This window comes from Natator depressus, chromosome 11, assembly GCF_965152275.1.
Source record: "Natator depressus isolate rNatDep1 chromosome 11, rNatDep2.hap1, whole genome shotgun sequence".
Taxonomy (NCBI): domain Eukaryota; kingdom Metazoa; phylum Chordata; order Testudines; family Cheloniidae; genus Natator; species Natator depressus.
This window is the reverse complement of record NC_134244.1, coordinates 76,448,505-76,474,267: the sequence shown is the minus strand read 5'-3', so window position 1 is coordinate 76,474,267 and position 25,763 is coordinate 76,448,505. Positions and strand designations below refer to the sequence as shown.

The window sequence follows — 25,763 nt, the reverse complement described above, 5'->3', positions numbered from 1 at the left end:
CAAAATTTGTGGAGGACAAAATTATTTAGGTTAGTCAGAATGAGAGAAGACTTAGGAACTATAGGAAGACTTGCCTAAGGCTAGCAATTGGCAGATGGATTCACTTGTATATAAGTGCAAGGTAACGACCATAAGGAGGAACAATTTTAACTAATGACTCCGGAAAGAGATCCCTGACCTGCAATACTGTGCTCCATTCAATCATCTCATCCTAAAAAAGATACCGCATATATAGAAAGGGTACAAAGAAGGGCAAGAAAAAATATGTAGAGGCATGGAAAGACTTTGGTACCAGGAGAGATTAGAAAGATCAGGACTATAAATTAGAAAAGAAACAAAGAAGAGGGGATATGACAGAAGTATGGAGAGCAGACCAGTACCCAGAAGGTCAGTTTGAAACTCCTATTTACCCTTCTTATTATACTAGCACAGGGGACATCCAGAGTAATATAAAATGCAACAACATTTTAAAGTGATAAAAATACCTTTTTAATTTTTAAACACAACTTAAACTACGTGGAACTAATTGGCTTAGACACTACTGAGGCTAAGAACTTAGCAGCAATTAAACAAGGATAATATGTATGTATGAACATCAACAGCTACAGTTGTTAGATTGAAATGGAAAAGAGACTGTCATATTTCAGGACATAGGCCAACTACTAAGTGGCTGTGGTCAGAAACAAACTTCCCTTTTGCACAGGTTATTTCACAATTATCTATCATGTGGTTCCTTATTCTTTCCTCTGAAGCACCTGGTGCTGGAGTCAGAATATTGGATTGCTGGTCAGATCCAATATGGAAAGTCCAATGTTCAATTAACATGCCATTTGGTTCAATGCAGGAATCTATGGCTGCTCTGGTACCATGCAAGAATAATGGGAAACAATTTTCTCTACGTCTTTCCTACAGGAGAGAAATTTTCCAAAACTTTTCTCCCACTGCTAATACCAGTTTACTTCTACTACTGTTAGGGGCATCAGGAGCCCAAATGTTGTAGAATCTGTCGCTGGCATTTAACACTACTTTGATTAGACATGCTCCCCACAAGGTTCTGTGATGCAGCATCGCAAGGGTCTCTCATATAAGTTACATCTTTTAGCTAACGTAAAGAGTGCACTTTGAAAAAAACCTCATCTTATTATGTTGGTTGTTATTCAGGCTTAAACATTTTGGGGAAGGAAAATTAAATCAACAACCACTAAGCTAAAATTCTTTACTGTATTTCAAACAAAATTAAAAGCAAGCCCATAGACCAGCACTTCTTGTCTGAATGGGAAATAGAACAAGCCTGGATAACATTTTCTCAATTAATATTAAAACTCAGGGGAAATGAAGACAAAATACACTCACATTTGTCCTTTTATCTCCTTTGGTCATAAAAATAAAGATGGAGGGAGCTGCTTGCTTCACAGGTCTGAGCTTGCAAGCTCTCTGGATTTATTCTAAAAAATCATGGCCTCTGAAAGATGTCATGTCTATATGATCTTGGCTGGGCACATGGCTAAACAGTACCATAAGCTGAATATAAATCAAGACATGCCCTTTAACTATGAATCTGGTATCATCTTAGCATACTAGGGTCTTCTGAAACACCACACAGGGACAAAAGAATCCAGTTACATAAATTCCAACTGAGAATTTTTTCCTCTCTAACACCACATTTTAAGCTTTGAAACACAGAAATCACTCCCCGCCAGTATTTTAAGTTTTAGTTGGTATAGCAGAAAGTGAAAACAACCTAATCATGGTAATCGCCATACTAGATGAAACCAGTGGATTCATCTAGTACATTATCGTGTCTCTGACAGCGATCGGTAACTGTCACAAAAGATAAAAACCAAGTTAGAAGCACCATTCATTCACCAGTCACATCAAAACAGGACTGATTTTTTCTTGACTGTTCAAAATCTGGTCACTCCGAAAACTTGAAATTCAAAAAGAAAGGATTTGCTAGGTTTAGAAATTGTGATAATCAGCAGAATGTTTAACGGAATTAAATTAAAAGTCAATTTTGAACGCTGCTCTAGAAATACTAACTGAAGTTTTTGGAACAAAGAAGAGGAACAGCAGTGGCAGCTAGCATGACTGTTCTCTGAAAGAGTGTTCACTTACTGATATATATGTATAAAGAAAAGGAGTACTTGTGGCACCTTAGAGACTAACCAATTTATTTGAGCACAAGCTTTCGTGAGCTACAGCTCACTTCACTGCATCCGATGAAGTGAGCTGTAGCTCACGAAAGCTTATGCTCAAATAAATTGGTTAGTCTCTAAGGTGCCACAAGTACCCCTTTTCTTTTTGCGAATACAGACTAACACGGCTGTTACTCTGAAATCTGATATATATGTATGCAAGCTGAAATTCTTCTCAAGACTACCCCAATAACCATTAACAGTGGGAATACAGTAGAACCTCAGAGTTATGCACACCAGAGTTACGAACTGACCAGTCAACCACACATCTCATTCGGAACCGAAAGTACACAATCAGGCGACAGCAACGACCAAAAAAAAAAAAAAAAAAAAAAAAAAGGGAGGGGGGGTAAATACAGTACAGCACTGTGTTAAATGTAAACTACTAAAAAAAAAAAAGGGAAAGATTTAAAAAAAGATTTGACAAGGTAAGGAAACTCTGTGCATGTTTCATTTAAATTAAGATGGTTAAAACCTGCATTTGTCTTCTGCATAGTAAAGTTTCAAAAGTGCATTAAGTCAACGTTGAATTATAAACTTTTGAAAGAACCACCCTAATGTTTTGTTCAGAGTTACAAACCACCTCCATTCCCGACGGGTTTGTAACTCTGAGGTTCTACTGTCAATGTTTCTATGCTAAACCCTTCCACACAATACAGAATCTTTTTATTATACTACCAACACCTTTAGACACAAAAGGCCCTCTCATAGTTACTGCCCTAGTTTGTCCTTTTCTCCACATCAACCAATGATAGGCTTCCTCTACAGTGTATTTTTAGATACACATAAAACACTTTGTTTGCAGATAGTAAAATTATATTGCAAATAAGTCTGATACACAAAAGAGATGGAATTTAAAGCAAATGACTAAATTATATATTCAAGTTAACCTTAAGTATCCCATTTAATTAATTCTCATTGATATTTATTATTATGCTCATCCCCAAACTTCAGAAAATCTATTCTTTGGATAGCACATATCTTTCCTAAAAGCCCTTGCACATGCTACCCAAAACACACAAAAGATCCCATCAACCCTTGGATTATTCAAAAAACAAACCATGGAGATGTAATGCCTTGATTTTAAGAGCAGGGTTTTCTCAATGGGAATGCCAGCAATAAAAATGTGAATCCATAAGTAGGGGTGCCAAGCAGTTAAAAGCAAGGCGACCCAAGGATTAGTAGGATATTACTTCAAAAATTTAGATTATGCAGCCATTTGCTCCTTCCTCCCCAGTCCTGGGACATGTAGTTACCCTCAACAGCACACCGAAATAGCATTCTAGTTAGAACCTCGTGGACAGACTTACCAGATGACTGCTTCCAAAAAGCACCTGCCTTTCTCAGTATTGTGAGAAGGAATTTCACATCAAAACACAATGTATTTTAGCCACCTGAGCAGTAACAATGGAAGCAGGATATGAGGAGGATATGGATATTTTCATAGAAATTTCCAAAAACAGGTTTCTTTGTTGCACTGAAGCATGTTTAAAAGTTCATGTGGAATATCCATTGTGATGTTTCCCTTTCTTGTGTGTATTTGCTTCAAGTCAGGAAACGTTTGAAAGAGAACTTTGGTAAATATGGTAATTCTATAACCCTTATGTGAAAAAAAAAATCACAGCCCTGGAAAAATTAGCACAGGGTGCTCCAATGATAGGAAGCAGGACTGGCTGACGAGAGAAAATTGTTAAGCATGGTTTAAGTCCATAACAAGGAAAACATCAGAATGTGTTTATGATTTTCTTTCTTCCCCAATCATTTTCTTCACTTTGGAGTTGGCCAGGCATTGCCTATGTGTACATACAGCACAGCTGCTTGGACACATTTCCTCATATCTTGCCTTCTTCCAATATGGAACGCACTTCACTTGGCTCCTTAAGCATAATATTTGTACCTCTTTATGGGTGTAATGATACTGTTGGGGCACCCATTTTGTTTTAGCTGCATAGATTTTCCTTACCAGATCGGAAGCGCTCATCTCTGGAGTTGGTAGACCGTGATTTTTGCTGTTTAGATACAGCAGCTGTAGCCTGTGAAGAGCCTGGGATTCTGTTCTCTGCTTGCAGGGATGGATCTACACCTGAAATACAATTCCACCTCATGTAAACAATTCACATCTACTAACAGACAGTATCTGGCCAGTGATGTATGAATGCTTGTATCTCCCAATACAAAGAGACCTATTTTTTTTTTTTAGAAAAAGTAAACTATACCATCCAAGAGCCAGGTTTAAAAACTATTACCAAAGGTTACAATGAAAAAGGATATTTAATTAAATTCCAATAGTTGAAGTATTTTTACAAAGTCTGATGCTGACTCACAAACGTTAATTCATGCAACCTATCTGTAAAGCAGAACTGAAACATAACTCAGTCAATATTAAAAAAAAAACTAATTTTCTTACCTGCAGCTTCAGTTTCTATGACTCAAATCCATCAATCTGAACTGATTATTATTTTACCCAAAACTATCCAACATTTCTAAACAATTGAAAATACAACTACTTCGATCAACAGCATAGTGTAAAGAGTGCTTATCAAAAGTAGTGCCTTCATGCTAATCCAAAGACAAGTTCATGGAAAGATGGGACAGGCAGATCTAAATCCCAGAAATGATTTCTCCTAATAAATTATTCTGCATCACAGACCGTCCAAATGGGCTGAAAGAACTTATTGTAAAATGTCAAGAAAAAAGCTGAGACGGGTGTGTGTGAGAGAGACGGAATATCTTTTATTGGATCAACTTGTGTTGGTGAGAAAGACAAGCTTTTGAGTTACACAGAGCTCTTCTTCAGATCCGGGAAAGGTACTCCCAGCATCACAGCAAAATTCAAGGTGGAACAGATTGTTCAGCATAAGTACTTAGCACATATTGTAAGGGACCATTCAAGGTAGAGTGGCCCATTAACACCTCTGCAGTTATAGGACAAAAAGGAGGATTAATGGGTTACAGACTGTTGTAATAAGCCGTAAATTCAGTTCAGGTTATGATTTTCAGTGTCTAGCAGAGTCATGAATTTAAGCTCACAGGGTCATCTTATGAAAAAGTGGTGTGCAGATTTCCTTTGAGGATAAAGGACTGAGAGGTCTGATATAGAGTGATTGCTTTGTGAGATGCATTCAACCACAGGTGACAGGATGGTTTTGTCTTAACATTTTCCTGTGTGAATTCATTTGAGCACACAGTGATTGTCTGGTTTCACCCACAAAGCTGTTACTGGAGCATTTAGTGCACTGGATGAGGTACACCACATGTGATAGGCATGTGTAGGATACACGGATCTTGAAAGGTGAGGTGGTGGGGGGAGAGTGGATGTTGATCATTGTAGCAATGGAGGTATGTCTGCTGGTTTTGCATCTGTTGGTCTGGCAGGGTCTGGTGCTACTCTGAGTTGGTGTGTTCTGGTCTGTGGGGATCCTGCTTCTGATGATGAGCTTGGAGATGCTGGGGGATTGTTTCAAGACCAGAGGAGGGGGGTCAGGAAAGATTTCTTTCAGGATGGGGGTCCCCATTGAGTATGGGTTGTATTTGTTTGACGATACCCCATATGGGTTCCAGTGTGGGGTGACAGGTGACAAGTAGGGGTGCGTGGTCAGAAGGGTTTTTATTTTTGTATTGAAGCAGGTTCTCTTAGGGTATTTGGATGGTACATTCCACGATACGATCTACTTCTCTGGTGTAGTGTCCTTGTTTGGTGAAGGCGGTTTTAAGTGTGTTAAGATGTATATCATGGACTTTCTTCTCAGAGCATATTCTGTGGTATTTGAGTGCCTGGCTGTAGATAAACAGACTGCTTGGTATGTTAGGACTGGTTACTGGATCTAAGAAGGTAGGTGTGGGGATCCATGAGTTTCTTGTATATGGTGATCTATAGGGTTCCACTGTTGAAGCTCATTGTGGTGTCCAAGAAGTTGATGGTAGTGTTGGAGTGTTCCAGAGAGTGTTTGATGGATGGGTGGCGGTTGTTTGAAGTTGTGGTGGAAATCTATGAAGGCGCTTAAGGCGTCTGTCCTGAGGATGAAAATATCATTGATATATAATCTCAGGGATATCACTGGTTTCCTGGTGCATTTGTTGAGAGATTCTTCTTCAAGGTGGCCCATGAAGAGGTTGGCATATTGGGAAGCCATCCTAGTACACACGGTTTGGACAAAGTGTTTGCTGGTGAATGTAAAATAGCTACGAGTGAGGAAGAAATGGATGAGTTTGGCGACATGTTTGGGTTGGATATCCGAGAGTTGTCCATTGACTTGTAAATATTTGAGGCAGACGGCTATGCTGTCATTGTGAGGGATGTTGGTGTATAGGGAAGAGACATCCACAGTGGCAAAGATGGTGTTCTGAGGCAGGTTGTTAATGTTGCGGAGTTTGTACAGGAAGTCAGTTGTGTCCTGGAGGAAGCTGGCCCTTTGTGTGGTAAGCAGTTTGAGGATGGATTTTATGAATCCCAATATTACTTCAGTAAGGGTGCCATGGCCAGATATGATGGGTCTGTTTGGATTCCCTTGTTTGTATATCTTAGGAAGTATACAGAAGGTCCCTGGGGTGAGTTCATGGGGGATGAGTTTGTAGAGTTTCTCTTGATTTGTTTGGGGAAGGATTTGATGATATCCTTAAATTCCTGGGTAAAGTGTGGCGTGGGGTCTTCTGTGAGTTCTATATTTTAGGTGGTGTCAGAGAGTTGTTCGTTGGCCTCGTTAACTTAATCATCACAGTTGAGGACTACAATGGGGCCCCTTTGCTGGTTTGATCACTATCTGGTGGTTAGATTTCAGGGACTATAGGGCTGTCCTCTCAGCAGTGGGGAGATTATGGTGAATGTGATGTTTGTTAAGGATTTCACAATCAACTTTTTTCCCTGAAGCAATCAGTGTAATGATCAAGAGCGTTTCATCCGCTCTGTGGCGTCCAGTCAGATGATTCTTTTTTGTTATGATGGTCAGTGGGGATGTGGTGTCTACCTTGAACGGTCCCTTACAATATGCACTAACTACTTATGCTGAACAATATGTTTCACCTTGCATTTTGCAGTGTTGCTGTGAGTACTTTTCCCAGCCTGAAGACGAGCTCTGTGTGGCTTGAAAGCTTATCTCTCCCAACAGAAGTTGGGACAATAAAAGATATTACCTCACCCACATTGTGTCTCCAATATCCTGGGAGAGACACAGCTGCAACTAACACTGCGAACAAGAGAAAAGGTGTGAATTGCCCAGCACTAAGATACATACTTCATCCTAAAATCAACTAGGTAGGGATCAAATCTATCCCATTATCTGAAAATCATTTACTTAACAGGAAATAGATCTCTGCCACAAAAGCAATTTAAGACTTAGTTAGTCTTAATTCTACAGTAAGTCAACCCTGCACCACAGTAAACTGAAAGAACAATCTGATATTTCCTTATTTTCAAAATAAAAACAGAAGAGTGTTCCTTCCTCTCCCAAGCAATTCCACAAATAAGGCAGCCAGATTATGCAAGGATGACAGCAGGCAGGGATGAAGAATGTAAGTGTGTGTAATCAGAGTCAATGTAAAAGAGCAGTACCGAGAAGATTCATATTTTATAAGATCCCTGTAACATCTCCAAGGGAAACTCAGTGGAGACCAACAATCCCTACTTGCTGACAAATAAAAGGACAAAATGGTCAACCAAATCAGAGACCCAAACTTCAACAACAACTAGTAAACCCCCCTCCCAGAAGACGAGTTCTTGCACTTTTAACTACTACTAAAATCTACAGGGAAACTCCCAACTTTAAACTGAATGCTTTCACTTAATGCTTTTATCCTCTCATCTACTACAGAAGCTTTGTCAAAAAGTATAAAACCAAAATCTTAAAAAAATATCATTAATTCAAGTCCTCAGTTTCTTCACGGAAAGCAATGGGATGCCAGAACAAAATATAAATGAACAAAACAACGATCCATTTAGTTTGCTCTGTCTCTGATAATGAAGAATGGTAAATTCTTCAAAAGAAAGCATAACCACCATAACCTGTGCAATGCTACATCATGAGAGCAATTTTCTCCCTACCACCACCAGGTGACCAGTTTATACTTTGAAGTAGTATTTTATCCTTACTTGTTTAACTGCGGATACATTTTTAATGTTTACTAGGCTATTTGCCTTAATATCACATGGTGTGATATTTCCTCTGACCCATGTAAAATGTGCTGCCAGAACAAATTCTTGTTCTTGTATCAACGCAACTCTGAGCACCCATTTGTCCTACCCTGTATGTCATTATTTTACATAGAGTATCTCTTATCTATGTCTCCCGTACTCTTTTCTTTTCCAACCTAGTCCTAGTCTCTTTAGAACTAAAGATAAACTCTCTCAAAATCCAGATGTTGGAGGAAAGAAGCTTTTGATAACTCATGCTCTGACTCATAAGAAAGCAGGTAACAACTCTTACTGAAAAAATACTAATACACTTACAGAAAAGCACAAAACGAGAGAGAAATATTTGTGATATTTTTATCTTACACAAGAGATCTTCCAGCATTTATGCAAGTGGTCTTCTCCAGGAAGGTTTTTTGAAGACTTTTGAATATCTGGCCTTCACATCTACACCGACAGTGAGTTTTCAGAGTTTGATATAAGTATGCCAGCTGTTCTGCCTCAGCTTACCAAAGTGAATTTTCAAGTTCATTTTCTTGAAACATAATATTCTCAGTGTCTTACTGTCCAAAACTCTGACATACTTCTCATCCTCTTGACCAGACCACCTGCTCTACATCAACTTCTTTCCTTATGTATGCCTCTGTTAAGAGCATAGCATAAATCATATCTTGTACCCTACAATTTCTGGTTTTGTATTTGCTGTCTAATAGCTAATAATTTGTTTTGCTCAGAAAGGATGATGTGCTTGAGTTAGGAAAAAAACCAAAAATATGAAAGGCAAGACTCCAACCCCTCAGACAGAGACAAACACCTACAAGATCTCTATCAAGAATTCTTACAACTACAAATACCCACCTGCGGAAGTGAAGAAACAGATTGATAGACCCAGAAGAGTTCCCAGAAGTCACCTACTACAGGACAGGCCTAACAAAGAAAATAACAGAACGCCACTAGCCGTCACCTTCAGCCCCCAACTAAAACCCCTCCAACGCATTATTAAGGATCTACAACCTATCCTGAAGGATGACCCAACACTCTCACAAATCTTGGGAGAAAGGCCAGTCCTTGCCTACAGACAGCCCCCCAACCTGAAGCGAATACTCACCAACAACCACATACCACACAACAGAACCACTAACCCAGGAACCTATCCTTGCAACAAAGCCCGTTGCCAGCTGTGCCCACATATCTATTCAGGGGACACCATCACAGGGCCTAACAACATCAGCCACACTATCAGAGGCTCGTTCACCTGCACATCCACCAATGTGATATATGCCATCATGTGCCAGCAATGCCCCTCTGCCATGTACATTGGTCAAACTGGACAGTCTCTACGTAAAAGAATAAATGGACACAAATCAGATGTTAAGAATTATAACATTCATAAACCAGTCGGAGAACACTTCAATCTCTCTGGTCACGCAATCACAGACATGAGGGTCGCTATCTTAAAGCAAAAAAACTTCAAATCCAGACTCCAGCGAGAAACTGCTGAATTGGAATTCATTTGCAAATTGGATATTATTAATTTGGGCTTGAATAGAGACTGGGAGTGGCTAAGTCATTATGCAAGGTAGCCTATCTCCCCTTGTTTTTTTCCTACAAACCCCCCCCAAGACGTTCTGGTTAAACTTGGATTATTGCTGTGCACATTGTAAGATGAGCTATTGCCAGCAGGAGAGTGAGTTTGTGTGTGTGGTTTTTGGAGGGGGGTGTGGGGGGGGGGGTGAGAAAACCTGGATTAGTGCTGGAAATGACCCACCTTGATTATCATGCGCATTATAAAGAGAGGTTTCAAAGAGGGATGGGCTACTACCAGCAGGAGAGTGAGTTTGTATGTGTGTGTGTGTGTGGGGGGGGGAAGGGTGAGAAAACCTGGATTTGTGCTGGAAATGGTCCTACTTGATGATCACTTTAGATAAGCTGTTACCAGCAGGAGAGTGGGGTGGGAGGAAGTTTTGTTTCATGGTCTCTGTGTGTATATAATGTCTTCTGCAGTTTCCACGATATGCTATGCATCCGATGAAGTGAGCTGTAGCTCACGAAAGCTCATGCTCAAATAAACTGGTTAGTCTCTAAGGTGCCACAAGTACTCCTTTTCTTTTTACGAATACAGACTAACACGGCTGTTACTCTGAAACCTCTAAGACCTACTATAATACTAGTCATCTTGGTTGGAAAATAAGAGATGAACTGCAAATCCAAAAGAAATGGTTTTGTCCTTTACTGATTTTCTACCTCATATGTGGAACTGGGAGGCCTACCACTGTTCATTCTAACTCCCTGTTTTCAGTTACTTACAATTTTGCCAAATGTTAACCATTTGGTCTGAAATTCTTAATGGTTCTCTCAGCCTCAGGCTGATATTTTATTTTTTTGGAAAGTTTCAGCAAAATAAGTCAGGCATTTCTGTGAATGAAATTAGCAAAACAACTTATTTTCCCTTAAGGTTAATAAACCTTCCAAATGTTTCTTTGAAAAGTCCTTGAGCCTCCATGCTTTGGAGCAGGAACTTGAAGGTTAGTGGGGAGATAGTGGTAGGGTCAGAGAGATGCTTTCTGTTATGGTCATGAAAAATCCACCAAAATCTGGCAAAGTTACAAGTCTCTGAAAACTGCCATTTGCAGGTGCTCAGTAAAACTTCTCAGAGGCTTGCTGCTAAAATTTTAGAACATTCCATCTGCACTGACCATGATCCAGTCCCACTGACCTCAGAATCATAGAATATCAGGGTTGAAAGGGACCTCAGGAGGTCATCTAGTCCAACCCCCTGCTCAAAGCAGGACCAATCCCTAACTAAATCATCCCAGCCAGGGCTTTGTCAAGCCTGACCTTAAAAATATCTAAGGAAGGAGATTCCACCACCTCCCTGGGGGTAACACATTCCAGTGTTTCACCACCCTCCTAGTGAAAAAGTTTTTCCTAATATCCAACCTAAACCTCCCCCACTGCAACTTGAGACCATTACTTCTCGTTCTGTCATCTGCTACCACTGAGAACAGTCTAGATCCATCCTCTTTGGAACCCCCCTTTCAGGTAGTTGAAAGCAGCTATCAAATCCCCCCTCATTCTTCTCTTCTGCAGACTAAATCCCAGTTCCCTCAGCCTCTCCTCATAACTCATGCGTTCCAGTCCCCTAATCATTTTTGTTGCCCTCTGCTGGATGTTTTCCAGTTTTTCCACATCCTTCTTGTAGTGTAGGGCCCAGAACTGGACACAGTACTCCAGATGAGGCCTCACCAATGTCGAATAGAGGGGAACGATCACGTTCCTCGATCTGCTCGCTATGCCCCTACTTATACATCCCAAAATGCCATTGGCCTTCTTGGCAACAAGGGCACACTGTTGATTCATATCCAGCTTCTCGTCCACTGTAACCCCTAGGTCCTTTTCTGCAGAACTGCTGCCTAGCCATTCGGTCCCTAATCTGCAGCAGTGCATGGGATTCTTCCGTCCTAAGTGCAGGACTCTGCACTTGTCCTTGTTGAACCTCATCAGATTTCTTTTGGCCCAATCCTCTAATTTGTCTAGGGCCCTCTGTATCCTATCCCTACCCTCCAGCGTATCTACCACTCCTCCCAGTTTAGTGTCATCTGCACACTTGCTGAGGGTGCAATCCACACCGTCCTCCAGATCATTTATGAAGATATTGAACAAAACCAGCCCCAGGACCGACCCTTGGGGCACTCCACTTGATACCGGCTGCCAACTAGACATGGAGCCATTGATCACTGCCCATTGATCCCGACAATCTAGCCAACTTTCTATCCACCTTATAGTCCATTCATCCAGCCCATACTACTTTAACTTGCTGGCAAGAATACTGTGGGAGACCGTGTCAAAAGCTTTGCTAAAGTCAAGGAACAACATGTACACTGCTTTCCCCTCATCCACAGAGCCAGTTATCTCATCATAGAAGGCAACTAGATTAGTCAGGCATGACTTGCCCTTGGTGAATCCATGCTGACTGTTCCTGATCACTTTCCTCTCCTCTAAGTGCTTCAGAATTGATTTCTTGAGGACCTGCTCCATGATTTTTCCAGGGACTGAGGTGAGGCTGACTGGCCTGTAGTTCCCAGGATCCTCCTTCTTCCCTTTTTTAAAGATGGGCACTACATTAGCCTTTTTCCAGTCGTCCGGGACTTCCCCCAGTCGCCATGAGTTTTCAAAGATAATGGCAAATGGCTCTGCAATCACATTTGCCAACTCCTTTAGCACTCTCGGATGCAGCGCATCCGGCCCCATGGACTTGTGCTCGTCCAGCTTTTCTAAATAGTCCCGAACCACTTCTTTCTCCACAGAGGGCTGGTCACCTCCTCCCCATGCTGTGCTGCCCAGTGCAGTAGTCTGAGAGCTGACCTTGTTCGTGAAGACAGAAGCAAAAAAAGCATTGAGTACATTAGCTTTTTCCATATCCTCTGTCACTAGGTTGCTTGAGGTGTTCCATCTATACCTCAAAGATCTTGGGCTCCAGACAGAATACATCAGTGGAAGCCACTACCCACAGCTATCTCTTTGGCCTGTGAAAAGTAGTACTGAGCAGGAGGGCACCATAAGTTTAAGTCTCAGCATGTCCACTTACTGGTATTAATGATTCTGTGTACTTCACAGTTCTTAATATCAAGCAAGGCTTTATAACTCTGAACTTGGGAGGGAGACAAGTATTCTCTCCAGTTTACAGACTGAGTAACAGATGTTGCACAATGTCACTTCAGAGTATGCAGTAAGATGCCATCTCTGATGTGGCAGACTCAAACCTCACCCACAATCATGATGCCTTTAAGAATGAATGCACCAAATCTGTGTGCTTGGCTATGCTATCTATAATCACTAGACTCCACTCCCTGCTAGAGCTAGGAACAGAACCCAGGGATCTTGATTCCCAACATTCCACTTCTGTGTAGCGAATATTTGTGTAAACCACGAAGGCTCCTGAGCCCCAAACTATGGACAGTGGTCCAGCCCAAGGCCATGAGAGAAAAGAAGATTCTGGGCCCGAAAGACCTTTGAGGCTGTGACAGAAATAATTTTTGTCTTTTGTTTGGACTCTTGTTTATCTTCGGAAGGGGAACTTTACAATGTAGCCAAAGGGCCAGTGCACCCTAACACCTCAAGCCATCCTACCATTGGGCAGAGCAGAAAGGAAACAGAATTGCAGAGCACAAGAAATCCAGACAAAAAAACCAGAGTGAAGGATTCAGGAAGCCTATCATGGTACAAGCATGAAGGGTAAAGAGCTCAAATCCTCACCACAATGCGTGCAACAGATTTTTGACGAAAGACCGACAGAAAGGTGAACTCTTTGTGAGCTGAAGAAAATGTAAGGCTAGGTTCATGAAAGTAAAACCAATTTCTCCAGAAAGGCTAACTCATTAATTCAGATGAGCATGGATACCAACATTAAGGTACCTTATATCAGAAACATGCTTTCCTCAACCTTGCAAATCTGCATGGAAATTTACCAGACAACATGCCCCATGCCATTCTAATGATACTATGACGACAGATGACTCAAAAGTTAATTTGTGGGTCAGAGCTAAGATTGTTGCACTGTAATTAAATATACTTTAATGCATTTAACATCACAAGATCCCTGTAAGGTAAAGATTTTCCCAAGATCACACAGAAAGTCTGTGGCACAGGTGAGAACTGAACCCAGGTTTCCTGAATCAAAAGTCAATGCCCTAACCACAAGATCATTACTACCACCCTTCAAGTAAAGTGTTCACAAAGAGTAAGGTATTGAACTGTGAGTTAAAGACACCAACATTAAATCTACAAAAAACATGGCCGTTTATTATGCTACATTGCATTTTTGCTTTGGTTTAGAATGAATTTGCTTTTGAGTTATGGCACTAACATCTATTTAATTTGGCAATGAGATCTTTTCTTCTGCTGAAAATGTCTCAGAACACAATAGATAACAATAATGTCTACCAGCTACTTCAAAAGACCGTGTGCCAGAAGAACCCTGCTCTGTAAACCTGGCTGAATGGTTAATTTACTGTTGTGCTGAGCAAATCACTTTACTAGCTTATCCCTCAGTTAAGCTAGCTGGACATTTTGGTTTAAAAACACACTGGGGAACCACACTGAAAAACCAGATGCTGTAAAGAGCTGTTCACAGACAGAAGCTAAATCAACTTTAAATAAAACAATCAAAGTATTAGTATCTGAGATACATCTTCAACACTCGATCTATTATCACTACCTCTCTAGTCTTTTAGATATATCCCAAAGCTAAAGAGAGTGGAAAGTCACCTTCCAAGCCCAATAGGTGAATAAATCTAATTAGTTGAGAAGTCTCATTCTACAAAGGATAGGATTACAATTGAATGGGACCAAGATTTAAATATTTTCTTCCTCCAATGGTTAGGAATAAATTTATGAATTTAATTGAGCTATGTTAAGATACAGATATTCAGGCCTGTTGGTAAAGGTCTGTACTCGAAGAATTTAGGTATATTCTTATCACTTGGCTAGTTATAGAGATATAAAAGAAAGAATCAAAATCACTGTCTGCTGGTGTAAGGTCCTTCTCTTCCTGTGACAGTCTGAGGCCCTGTGCTTAGGCTAAGATCTTTGGCTAAGCAGCCATAAACTGGGAAGCGACCCCTCACATCCTTACATTCCAAACTAGTCACATTGAAATAAGGTGCTATTGGGCTGTTAGGAATACAGTCCTGTCCTGATAGTGCCTATCACCTCCAGAGAAAGGGAAGTGCCTAGAAGATGTAAAAGGAAACTTCGTTTGATAGCATCCTGTCTGGCAAGAACTCGCTTATCAATAGCTGGGATGTGAAATCCTCACTTCTGTATTGTTTTGTCATTATACTTCCCACTTTGCTATTGTTTGTCTGTATAATCTTTGTCTGGTTCTGTGATTGTTCCTGTCTGCTGCATAATTAATTTTGCTGGGTGTAAACTAATTCAGGTGGTGGGATATAATTCGTTACATAATCATGTTACAATATGTTAGGATTGGTTAGTTAAATTTCAGGAAAATGATTGGTTAAGGTATAGCTAAGCAGAACTCAAGTTTTACTATATAGTCTGCAGTCAATCAGGAAGTGAGGGGATGGGTGTGTGGGTGGGGGAGATGGGAACAGGGAATGGGAGTAAGGAAATTGGAATCATGTTTGGCTAAGGGCAGGAATGGGAACAGGGACACAGGTGTAAGGCTCTGTGGTGTCAGAGCTGGGAAGGGGGACACTAAGGAAGGAAACTGGAATCATGCTTGCTGGAAGTTCACCCCAATAAACATCGAATTGTTTGCACCTTTGGACTTCGGGTATTGTTGCTCTCTGTTCATGCGAGAAGGACCAGGGAAGTAAGTGGGTGAAGGAATAAGCCCCCTAACAAGCTATCTTATTTCCTGTGATTTTACTTTATACAGGTCAATGTAATGATCAGATTTCACTGGTCATGAATTAATCTCCTACTCAGGGAGGATTGGTGGTCACATTTCTTCTAATGAAAGTAGAGAGAAAATGCCTGGTTTAGCCTACCTGCAATGAGATGTACTGGGTTGCAAATTCTGAAAGTGAAAAACAATTCATCCTCTAATTATGTAGATTGTTTTAATTTGGGTTATATAGTTCTCAGTTTGTAATCTCTTCAGAATAAAGACCACGTCTACCTTTACGCTGGAACAGCACTAAGCAGAATGGAGAAATGATCTTGATCAGTGCCTCTGAGTTACCATATTAGAAATATTACATAGCAATAATAATAAATAGTCTCATTTGATATTTAATGTTCTATCAAGTAGAGCTGGGTGAAATTTTTTTTGGTGAATAGAAAATTTGCTGAAAAAATGATTTTTTGAGAGACAAACGACTAGCAAATTCAGCAAAAAAGAAATATCATATTGAATTGACATGTTTGATTCTTCATTTTGGTGAGGAAAAATCAAAAATATAATTTTGGTTACAAACAAATTTTTTAAATGCATTTTTCAGTTTGTCTATTGAACTGAAAAATCAATTATTTGCTCAGTTGTACTATTAAGTTGCCCGGTAAGGTCCATTGGAGTCTGTAGCCATTCATACATTTTTGCATATAAAATAAAGTTGCCTGTTTGGGTTTTTTCAGGGGGAGGAGACATTTTAAGATTTCTTTAAACACAAGGAAGCAAAGAAAGTAAGAGGCAAAAAGCCATTTCCCCCTTCACATGTCACCTTTAAGTCTTCCTGCAGCTGTCAACCTAGCTCTAAATTAAAATAGGAGCAAAACAGAAAAAATAAAAGGAGAGGGGTTCAATGTACTGCAGAGGGAAGGAGAAAGAAAGCCGATGATAAAACAATGATAGCCCAGTTTTGTAATTTACTGTGGCACCCCACAACTTTTGTTATGAAAATTGCGGGGGCAACCTAAATTTAGAGAACTACCAATATTTACCTTTGAGTGACCTATTTTACTATATTAAAGCCTTTTTATTCACACCAATTTTCTATATAATTGCCATTTATTTATTCCAAAACCTGTACACACCCACAGAACACACACACCCCCCTTAGGCAAACTGTCTCATGCCCTCTACTCCTTTAAAGTGATTTTTAGATATGAACAGTCACAACAGAACTGTAAAGCGAGAAACATGCACTTTTTTTGGTTTGTTGCAAAATGAGACAGTAATGTTAAGTTTTTACATTAGAAATAGCCGGTCTTGATGTCCCTGACTTGTTGCAGGAACTTTGTGAGAGCTGGAGAACTAATGGATACAGGACCTATTCTCAAGGGACTGAAACCTGGGTGTGTCAGTTCCAGGACTAGCTGCACGTCTGCCCACCTTTTGGTCTCTCCTGCACACACCTAGCAAAGATGTTAGGCCTCTGGGCCTTACCTGTCTCAGGATTGAATGTCATGATTATTCCACTCAGACTGGGACCCAGGTACACTACCACATGCTTATCGCCGGTTCTCTCTCTCAGGGAAGCTAGATGTAAAAATAACACCCCCTTCCATGTGGGTGTCTGGGTCCAATATAATTGCCATACTATTGCTCATTCATTTATTTGTCTCAGGCACCATGTGTGAAATCTTCTTTCTGGGAAAGTTTCAACACTCCCTTGCCTTCAACTGAGGGGCACAAGACTGATCTACCACAGCAGCCTCAAGAGCTAGAGAACTGTGGGAAAATGAATGAGTAGAACACAGCCTCTAAAATTCATTAAGAATGTGTTATCCATGCTTGAATTTACCAGACACTAGCCAGAGACCTAACCCTATTACCTTGTCTCTGGGTAAACCTGGGTACCTTATTTTATCTGTACACACAAATTCAACTACCCTTACCAGGTTGACAGCTCACAGATTTACCTCCCTACTCCAGACCTGTCTCCTGTCAAAACAAAAATCTCAGGCCCAGTCTCTGCCATCTCCTCATGAATGTTGACCCGTCAGCTCAAACTCAGCATGGCTAACACAGAGCTCCTAATCCCATCCACCCAAATGCTTGCTGCTATCTTCTTTTCTTGATCGCTGTCAGCAACGCCATAATTGTGTCTGTCACTCAGGCCCGTAACCTGGGTATCATCTTCAACTTGGACCCCTCACTAGGTCCTCATATCCAGGCTGTGTAAATCTTGTCAATTTTTTTTGCATAGCGTCCCTAAATTCCAGCATTTCTTACTCATCCACAGCTAAAACGCCCATCTGCAGCATCCTTCTCTCTGGCCTTGACAAATGCAATCATGTCCTGCTCATATCTGTTCAGAATGCTGCTACAAAAATCATTTTCCTGGCCCACTGCTTTGACCACACGGCCCACCCATTTTCAAAGCCCTTCCTGGTCAAACACCCAATCATCTTTCATTCACTAATGAACGCTCACCTTGTTCAGCCCCTGATTCCAGTCTCCATTGCCCACTTGTTATGTTTTAAACAAGCACCTTTGTGCTTTCTCCCATGCTGTCCCTCACATTATGGAGGCATTCATTCCCTGTGAAAATCTACAAAGCTAACTTCATTACCCGCCTTCAAGTTCCGCCTCGGAACTCTCATTTGCCATGATCCCGACAAAACCACACAACAGTTAGGCTGCTGGTGTGCAGATGCTACTGCCTAACATGCTGATCAGTGCAGTCTCTATTTCCTCGTGCTCCCTATCTGTCTGTATCCCTCTTTTGTCTCTTATCTTACATTTAGACTGCAATCTCCTTGGAGCATAGGCCTTCTTTTTGCACTGTTTGTGTACAGCCCCTGGGACAACGAGGTCCTGGTCCATGGCTAGCGCTGCTAGATGCTGCAGTAATACAAATAAACAACAACAAACAACAGATGCAGTTACAGAAGGTGAGAAGGGCCCCAATTAGCAAGATTTAAGGGCAACACACTGGTGAACAGCCCAACTCCCCACCTTCTCCAGCTGTTAGAACTCCTGAATGCCATTCCTGGATCCTGGCTTCGACCCTACATGTTTGTATCAGCCTCTAGTTTGTAGTTATCCGACACGTGCCAAATCTTCCATCCCCCCTCTAACTCCTAGGAGGGAGAACTCTCACTTCCCCACAGCAACATGGCTGGTGCAAAAGCGTGTGGCAGGAGGAGAGAACAACGGCTAGAAGGGCAGAAGGGGTCTCCATTGCATTGTCCCAGCCTGCAGCTGCACGGCGTGCGTCTGGTTTCAGCGAATTACCCCTCCCTGACTACTGCTCTGAGGAAGGTGGCAACCAAATACTCTAATCCTTCCCTCACCTCCTGCCTCCTAACAGGTGGGTAGATTAAGGTCTATGCTACTCTACCACCCCGCCCCTTGTTTTTTAGTCAGTCTCTTGGGATTGCCATGAGTATGGGTTTCCCGGCTGCCCACAGTGTTCTGAAAGGAAGCAGGGGAGCGCTGGAGCTGCCTGCCTGGCGCAGACTCTGGAAGACAGCAGGGCACATTTGGAGCATTATTTTCACAACACCCAGGATTTCCAAGATCAAGGTTAAGTTATGCAGAAGATTTTGACCTGACTCATCAATAAAGTGTTCACAGTCACCACCAGTGAGCGCATTTTTCAGTTCTTGTAGAGTCAAATACCACTAGAGAAACGGTTTTCCTTAAACCTTTCAACTATGAAAAGGTCACTGGGTTTGGAAAAAGCCTCACCAAAGCCATATAGCCATGTACACAAACCACCTGACCAATTCTACCACCAAGTAATTCAGGTTTAGAACTGTCTCTACTCAACAAACACAATCTGACAAAAAAAGTGTGCTATACTCTTTCATTGTTAGGGTTCTTTTCCCTCAACTTTTAGTGGGATATGTTTCTCTGGAAAGAAATCAACATATTCATATTTCCTCCCCTCCACCCGAGTCCCAGGAAAAAAAGACTTGCATTGAATTGGATGGGAATTGGCCTGGGCCCTCAGCAAATCTTTACTGCTAACTGGCTGCCTGGATACCAGTAAGGAACAAATTTAAAAATATCTGATGACTTTTTTTCTGAAGATGAGTTATCAGAATGCACTTTGAGAGAGACATTCTCTGTAACCTACAATGAACAAAAATGCAAGACTATATTATCCCGTCAAATAAATACCACTGCAGCCTATGCTGCTAATAAGATATTACAATTTAATTTCCTTTTAAAAGGGAACAGACAAATTAAAAACATTAAATACCGGCACTTAGAACTACAACATCTTTTGAACAAGTTGTTAAGTTCTATCCTGTGCACAAGACAAGTTGCAACGTGCTATAGGTCTATTCTATCTTCAACTTTTCCCATTACTTTCCTCTACTTATACTATTTCCACATTATCTGTATAACTCTTCAAAGCACTAGAAGAGTTATTTTAAGCCTCAGTCCCATACAAGTCAAGTCTTATAAACCTAGTAAATTAAAACTGTTGTGTGAACTACTGTTTTCTTAAGTCAGTTACAGATTCTGATTAATGCAAGGTACTTCTTCAGAGGATATTGAAAAGGCAGATAAAACCAATTCTATTTAACCCTGGATAGCAGTAGCATCACAGAACCTGCAATTACATGTCAACTAGAATGAAGAAATCTTCTGAAGGAAAATCTGTTGAGTCAGAACATAATACACATTACTGACGTTAAAGAAAGGCTGAGAATGAAATTGTTTGTTTTTAAACACAGGATTATACATATTCAGCAATCAGATTTTGAGTCCTTCTAAGAACGGAGAGACTCAGTCTCAGCACTAAATAGACTCTGTCCATCAAAAGGTAAAATCTTCAATGGCTGGCTGCCATTCTCTCAGGAAACTGAAGCCGACGTCCACGATGAATGTCTTTACAATACATGAAGCCATGGAATGGATCCCAGAATCCACTGCATCCAATACAGCCTAAAGGGAGGTTTTAGCAATCAATTGTCCGTCATCAGAGACCAATTTAAGCCCCAACTCTAAATTCAGTAGGTAATCTATCTATCCTATTGGAGATAATGATATTTGGATACATGGCTTGGTAATTAGCTATTCTGACTTTCATTGGATTTGATTTTTCATTGGCAGCAGAAACCACCAGTGAAGATGGAGCTGGATGAGAACAGAAACATTCAAAGCCTCTGGGCAGTACATGATATGTATGATCAGGACCTTCTGCTGAAGTAGCTGAAAGTAAGACAGGAATATTCCAAAAATTGTATGCTGAATCCAGTATTCCCTCATTTATAGGCAAATTCAACTCTGCCTTGATGCGTGGATTGTAAAATATCAGACAGCTTATATGCTTTTTCTTGAACCATCTCCCTCTGAACTTCCAATGTTTTTGCCACATGCTTCAAGAATTTACCGTTTTACTAAAGCCTGAAGTAAAATATACATTAAACAGCTCAACCTTCTTGGTGTCGTCCATTACTATTAGGGCTATGATACTGCCACAGAGGTCATGGAAATTGTGAATTTGAATAAAGCCTGTGAAACTAAGTGCCATTTTAGCCTGATGTATGTGGTCACAGCCCCACTCAGGTTTGATCCTTCCACCTCCATCTACGGAGGGTCACATGGGCCATATCTGAGTGGCACTGTGACCACATGCACCAGGTAGCAATGCCCAGAATGGGAAGCAAAGCCCAGCTCAGTGGGACAGAAAGTACTGCTGCGGGATGTTCTTGCCCTGATACCTCCCCCAATCTTGGACCTCATCTTACAGCACTCCCTGGCCTTTCCATGATTTATCGACCCCTCCCTCCTCCCAATGAAATTTATGATAAATTTCCATACCAAAATAGCAGCCTTGATAATTAGCTCTGCTTCCTCACTAAATAGAGAGCCTACATTTTCCTTCATCTTTTTCTTGTGTCTAATGGATTTATAGAACCTCTTCTTGTTGACTTTCATGTCCCTTGCTAGGTGCAACTCATTTTGTACCTTAGCCTTTCTGATTTTGTCCCTACATGCTTCTGCTTTTCTTTTGTACTCCTCTACAATTCAGCCATGTTTCCTCTTTTTGTAGGACCACTGTTTGATTTTCAAGTCATTGAAGAGCTCCTGGTGGAGCCACACGATATGTCTACACAGCCATGTTGGCCTCTTACTGCTTTTCCTATCTTTTCTTCACATTGGGAGTTTGTTGTTGTGCCTTTAATACTGTTTCTTTGAGAAACTGCCAGCTTCCCTAAAATCCCTTTCCCCTTAGATTTTCTTTTTATGGGACCTTACACCTATCAGCAATCTGAATTTCTTAAAGTAAGCTTTTTACAAGTCCATCACCCTTATTCTGCTGCTCTCACTTCTTCCTTTTCCTTAGAATCATGAACTCTAGCCTTTCATAATCACTTTCACCCAAAACAGCCTTCAACTTTCAGATGCGCAACCAATTCCTCCCTTTAAGTCACAACCAAGTCTAAAATGGCGCCCCCTTAGTTACTTCCTGTTGGGACTCCCTCGGAGACCTTTTCCATTCGGCTCACCCAGAACATCTTCTCCCAAAACTGGACAACACTTCATTCAGTTTTCTGGGATCCCAAACAGTCACCGTTGACTCCAGATTTCATTATTCAGCTTCCTTTATTTAGCATGCAGCAAAGCTGGGCTGAGTTGATCAGACTCAACCCGGGTGGTGAGACGGGTGGTGGTGGTGGTCGTGGTGGTGGGGAGAATAGGGTGTCCAAAGTTACACAATAAACCTCTTCCTTTACATACATTTACACACATTTACATTGCATTACACTTTTGGATTGCCTTGGTTACTTTGCAGGAACCAATCCCGAAGCAGCATGCTCTGTCCCTGCACTGTCTATGCTCCTTTATCTCATCTCTACTTTCCTAAATTATCTTGTCCATTGTTAGTGAATCTTCCCTGGGTGTTCTCTCTCTTATCTTAGCTGGCTCACACATTCTGTCCTAGTAGCCTACAGACCTATTTACTTATTTTATTTGGCACAAATGTTCTGTTTTCAGCCTAATGATCTGTTTACCTGCCTAATTATATCCCCCAAGAAGTGAGGCCTCCCTCCATGTGTTAATTACTCATATCAGGCCAGGCCTCAGCTACATTCCAGTTAAGATAAGAGGAAGAACATTAAATATGAAGGGAGAAAAGAATGTCTGATCTGATGATAAAACCTGGTTACAGCAGGGGAGGTCAGGTGGTAACAATGCCACCACTATGCTTGGGTCCTCAGAAACCTTTACAGTCATTCTGAAGGAAAACGGGCCCTTTTCCCAAAGGAAAGGATTGTAAATCAATTGTAAATGATTGCTATAGGCAGAGAATCTAATTAGAATCATTTAACTATGAACAGTTTTGTCAAAATCACTAAAAGGAAATAAGTGGTTTCCAATTGAACTTGGCTGCCTCTGAACGTACAAGTAGGGAATGTAATCTGGGTACAGTATAATTAGAGCAACACAAGGTGTGTTGAGCAAAATATTTCAGAGAAATGCAAGTATATTTGTGTAATTATGCAAGGTTTTAAGTACCTAAACAAACACTCTTGGCTTATAAAACCCTATTTTGCATGTCTAAAATGAATTGGCTTTTAAAAGACTCAATTAAAAATCCATCTGAATCTTTCATTCAAAGTTGCAAAAACTGAGAAATATTTTTTAAGCAGCTCCAGTGTTTCCTGGGAGTCTTTGCTAAATTCCTCCCCACCCGCCCAAGCCAAACACAAGTAGCTGGTATTATCTGGCTTTGATACCTCAATGGTTTAATGAAGTTCAACATCTTTTAAAATAAAAACAGGAGGACATTGTTGAGGTTGTGGCAGGGATAGCCAGAATCAAGACAATAGGAGGAGACTCTGGATCCTTTTACAAATGAAATGACAGAGGAAAATGCAGCAGGAGAATGAAAAATTAAAGATACAGTGCACCTATGGACAGGTTTCAGAGTAGCAGCCGTGTTAGTCTGTAGCCGCAAACAGAAAAGGAGTACTTGTGGCACGTTCGAGACTAACAAATTTATTTGAGCATAAGCTTTCGTGAGCTACAGCTCACTTCATAGGATGCATGCAGTGGAAAATACAGTGGGGAAATTTTATATACACAGAGAACATGAAACAATGGGTGTTACCATACACACAGTAACAAGAGTGATCAGGTAAGGTGAGCTATTACCAGCAGGAGAGAAAAAAAACCTTTTGTAGTGATAATCAAGGTGGGCCATTTCCAGCAGTTGACAAGAACGTGTGAGGAACAGTTGGGGGGGGGGGGGGTAATGGTGTAATGATACATCCACTCCCAGTCTTTATCCAATCCTAATTTAATGGTGTCCAGTTTGGAAATTAATTCCAATTCAGCAGTCTCTCGTTGGAGTCTGGTTTTGAAGTTTTTTTGTTGAAGAATTGCCACTTTTAGGTCTGTAATCGAGTGACCAAAGAGACTGAAATGTTCTCCAACTGGTTTTTGAATGTTATAATTCTTGACGTCTGATTTGTGTCCATTCATTCTTTTATGTAGAGACTGTCCGGTTTGGCCAATGTACATGGCACAGGGGCTGGCACATATCACATTGGTAGATGTGCAAGTGAAGGAGCCTCTGATCGTGTGGCTGATGTGCTTAGGCCCTATGATGGTGTCCCCTGAATAGATATGTGGGCACAGTTGGCAACGGGCTTTGTTGCAAGGATAGGTTCCTGGGTTAGTGGTTCTGTTGTGTGGTTGCTGGTGAGTATTTGCTTCAGGTTGGGGGGCTGTCTGTAAGCAAGGACTGGCCTGTCTCCCAAGATCTGTGAGAGTGATGGGTCGTCCTTCAGGATAGGTTGTAGATCCTTGATGATTCGTTGGAGAGGTTTTAGTTGGGGGGTGAAGGTGATGGCTAGTGGCGTTCTGTTATTATCTTTGTTGGGCCTGTCCTGTAGTAGGTGACTTTGGGTACTCTTCTGGCTCTGTCAATCTGTTTCTTCACTTCAGCAGGTGGATATTGTAGTTGTAAGAATGCTTGATAGAGATCTTGTAGGTGTTTGTCTCGGTCTGAGGGGTTGGAGCAAATACGGTTGTATCGTAGAGCTTGGCTGTAGACAATGGATCGTGTGGTGTGGTCTGGATGAAAGCTGGAGGCATATAGGTAAGTATAGGGGTCAGTAGGTTTCCGGTATAGGGTGGTGTTTATGTGACCATCGCTTATTAGCACTGTAGTGTCCAGGAAGTGGATCTCTTGTGTGGACTGGTCCAGGCTGAGGTTGATGGTGGGATGGAAATTGTTGAAATCATGGTGGAATTCCTCAAGGGCTTCTTCTCCATGGGTCCAGATAATGAAGGTGTCATCAATGTAGCTCAAGTAGAGTAGGAGCGTTAGGGGACGAGAGCTGAGGAAGCGTTGTTCTAAGTCAATCATAAAAATGTTGGCATACTGTGGGGCCATGAGGGTACCCATAGCAGCGCCGCTGATTTGAAGGTATATATTGTCCCCAAATGCGAAGTAGTTATGGGTGAGGACAAAGTCAGAAAGTTCAGCCACCAGGTTTGCCATGACATTATTGGAGATACTGTTCCTGACGGCTTGTAGTCCATCTTTATGTGGAATGTTGGTGTAGAGAGCTTCTACACCCAGAGTGGCTAAGATAGTGTTTTCTGGAAGATCACCAATAGATTGTAGTTTCCTCAGGAAGTCAGTGGTGTCTCGAAGATAGCTGGGAGTGCTGGTAGCGTAGGGCCTGAGGAGGGAGTCTACATAGCCAGACAATCCTGCTGTCAGGGTGCCAATGCCTGACGATGGGGCGTCCAGGATTTCCAGGTTTATGGATCTTGGGTAGCAGACAGAATACCCCTGGTCGGGGTTCCAGGGGTGTGTCTGTGCGGATTTGTTCTTGTGCTTTTTCAAGGAGTTTCTTGAGCGGATGGTGTAGTTTCTTTTTGTAACCCTCAGTGGGATCAGAGGGTAATGGCTTGTAGAAAGTGGTGTTGGAGAGCTGCCGAGCAGCCTCTTGTTCATATTCCGACCTATTAATGATGATGACAGCACCTCCTTTGTCAGCCTTTTTAATTATGATGTCAGAGTTGTTTCTGAGGCTGTGGATGGCATTGTGTTCAG

The 25,763-nt window shown here is 41.3% G+C and overlaps 1 protein-coding gene across 5 annotated transcripts in view; it reads right to left on the bottom strand.

The window, feature by feature from the left end:
• Positions 1 to 25,763, bottom strand: part of DIP2A (disco interacting protein 2 homolog A) — a 254,159-nt gene that overhangs the window by 108,922 nt on the left and 119,474 nt on the right. For 4 of the 5 annotated variants that reach the window (XM_074968204.1, XM_074968206.1, XM_074968205.1 and 1 more), the window contains exon 3: positions 4,159 to 4,278. The exons of the other annotated variant lie outside the window; for it this stretch is intronic. In XM_074968204.1, the coding sequence (XP_074824305.1) occupies positions 4,159 to 4,278 (120 nt within the window). The remainder of the gene's footprint in view (positions 1 to 4,158; positions 4,279 to 25,763) is intronic. 5 annotated transcript variants of the gene reach the window in all.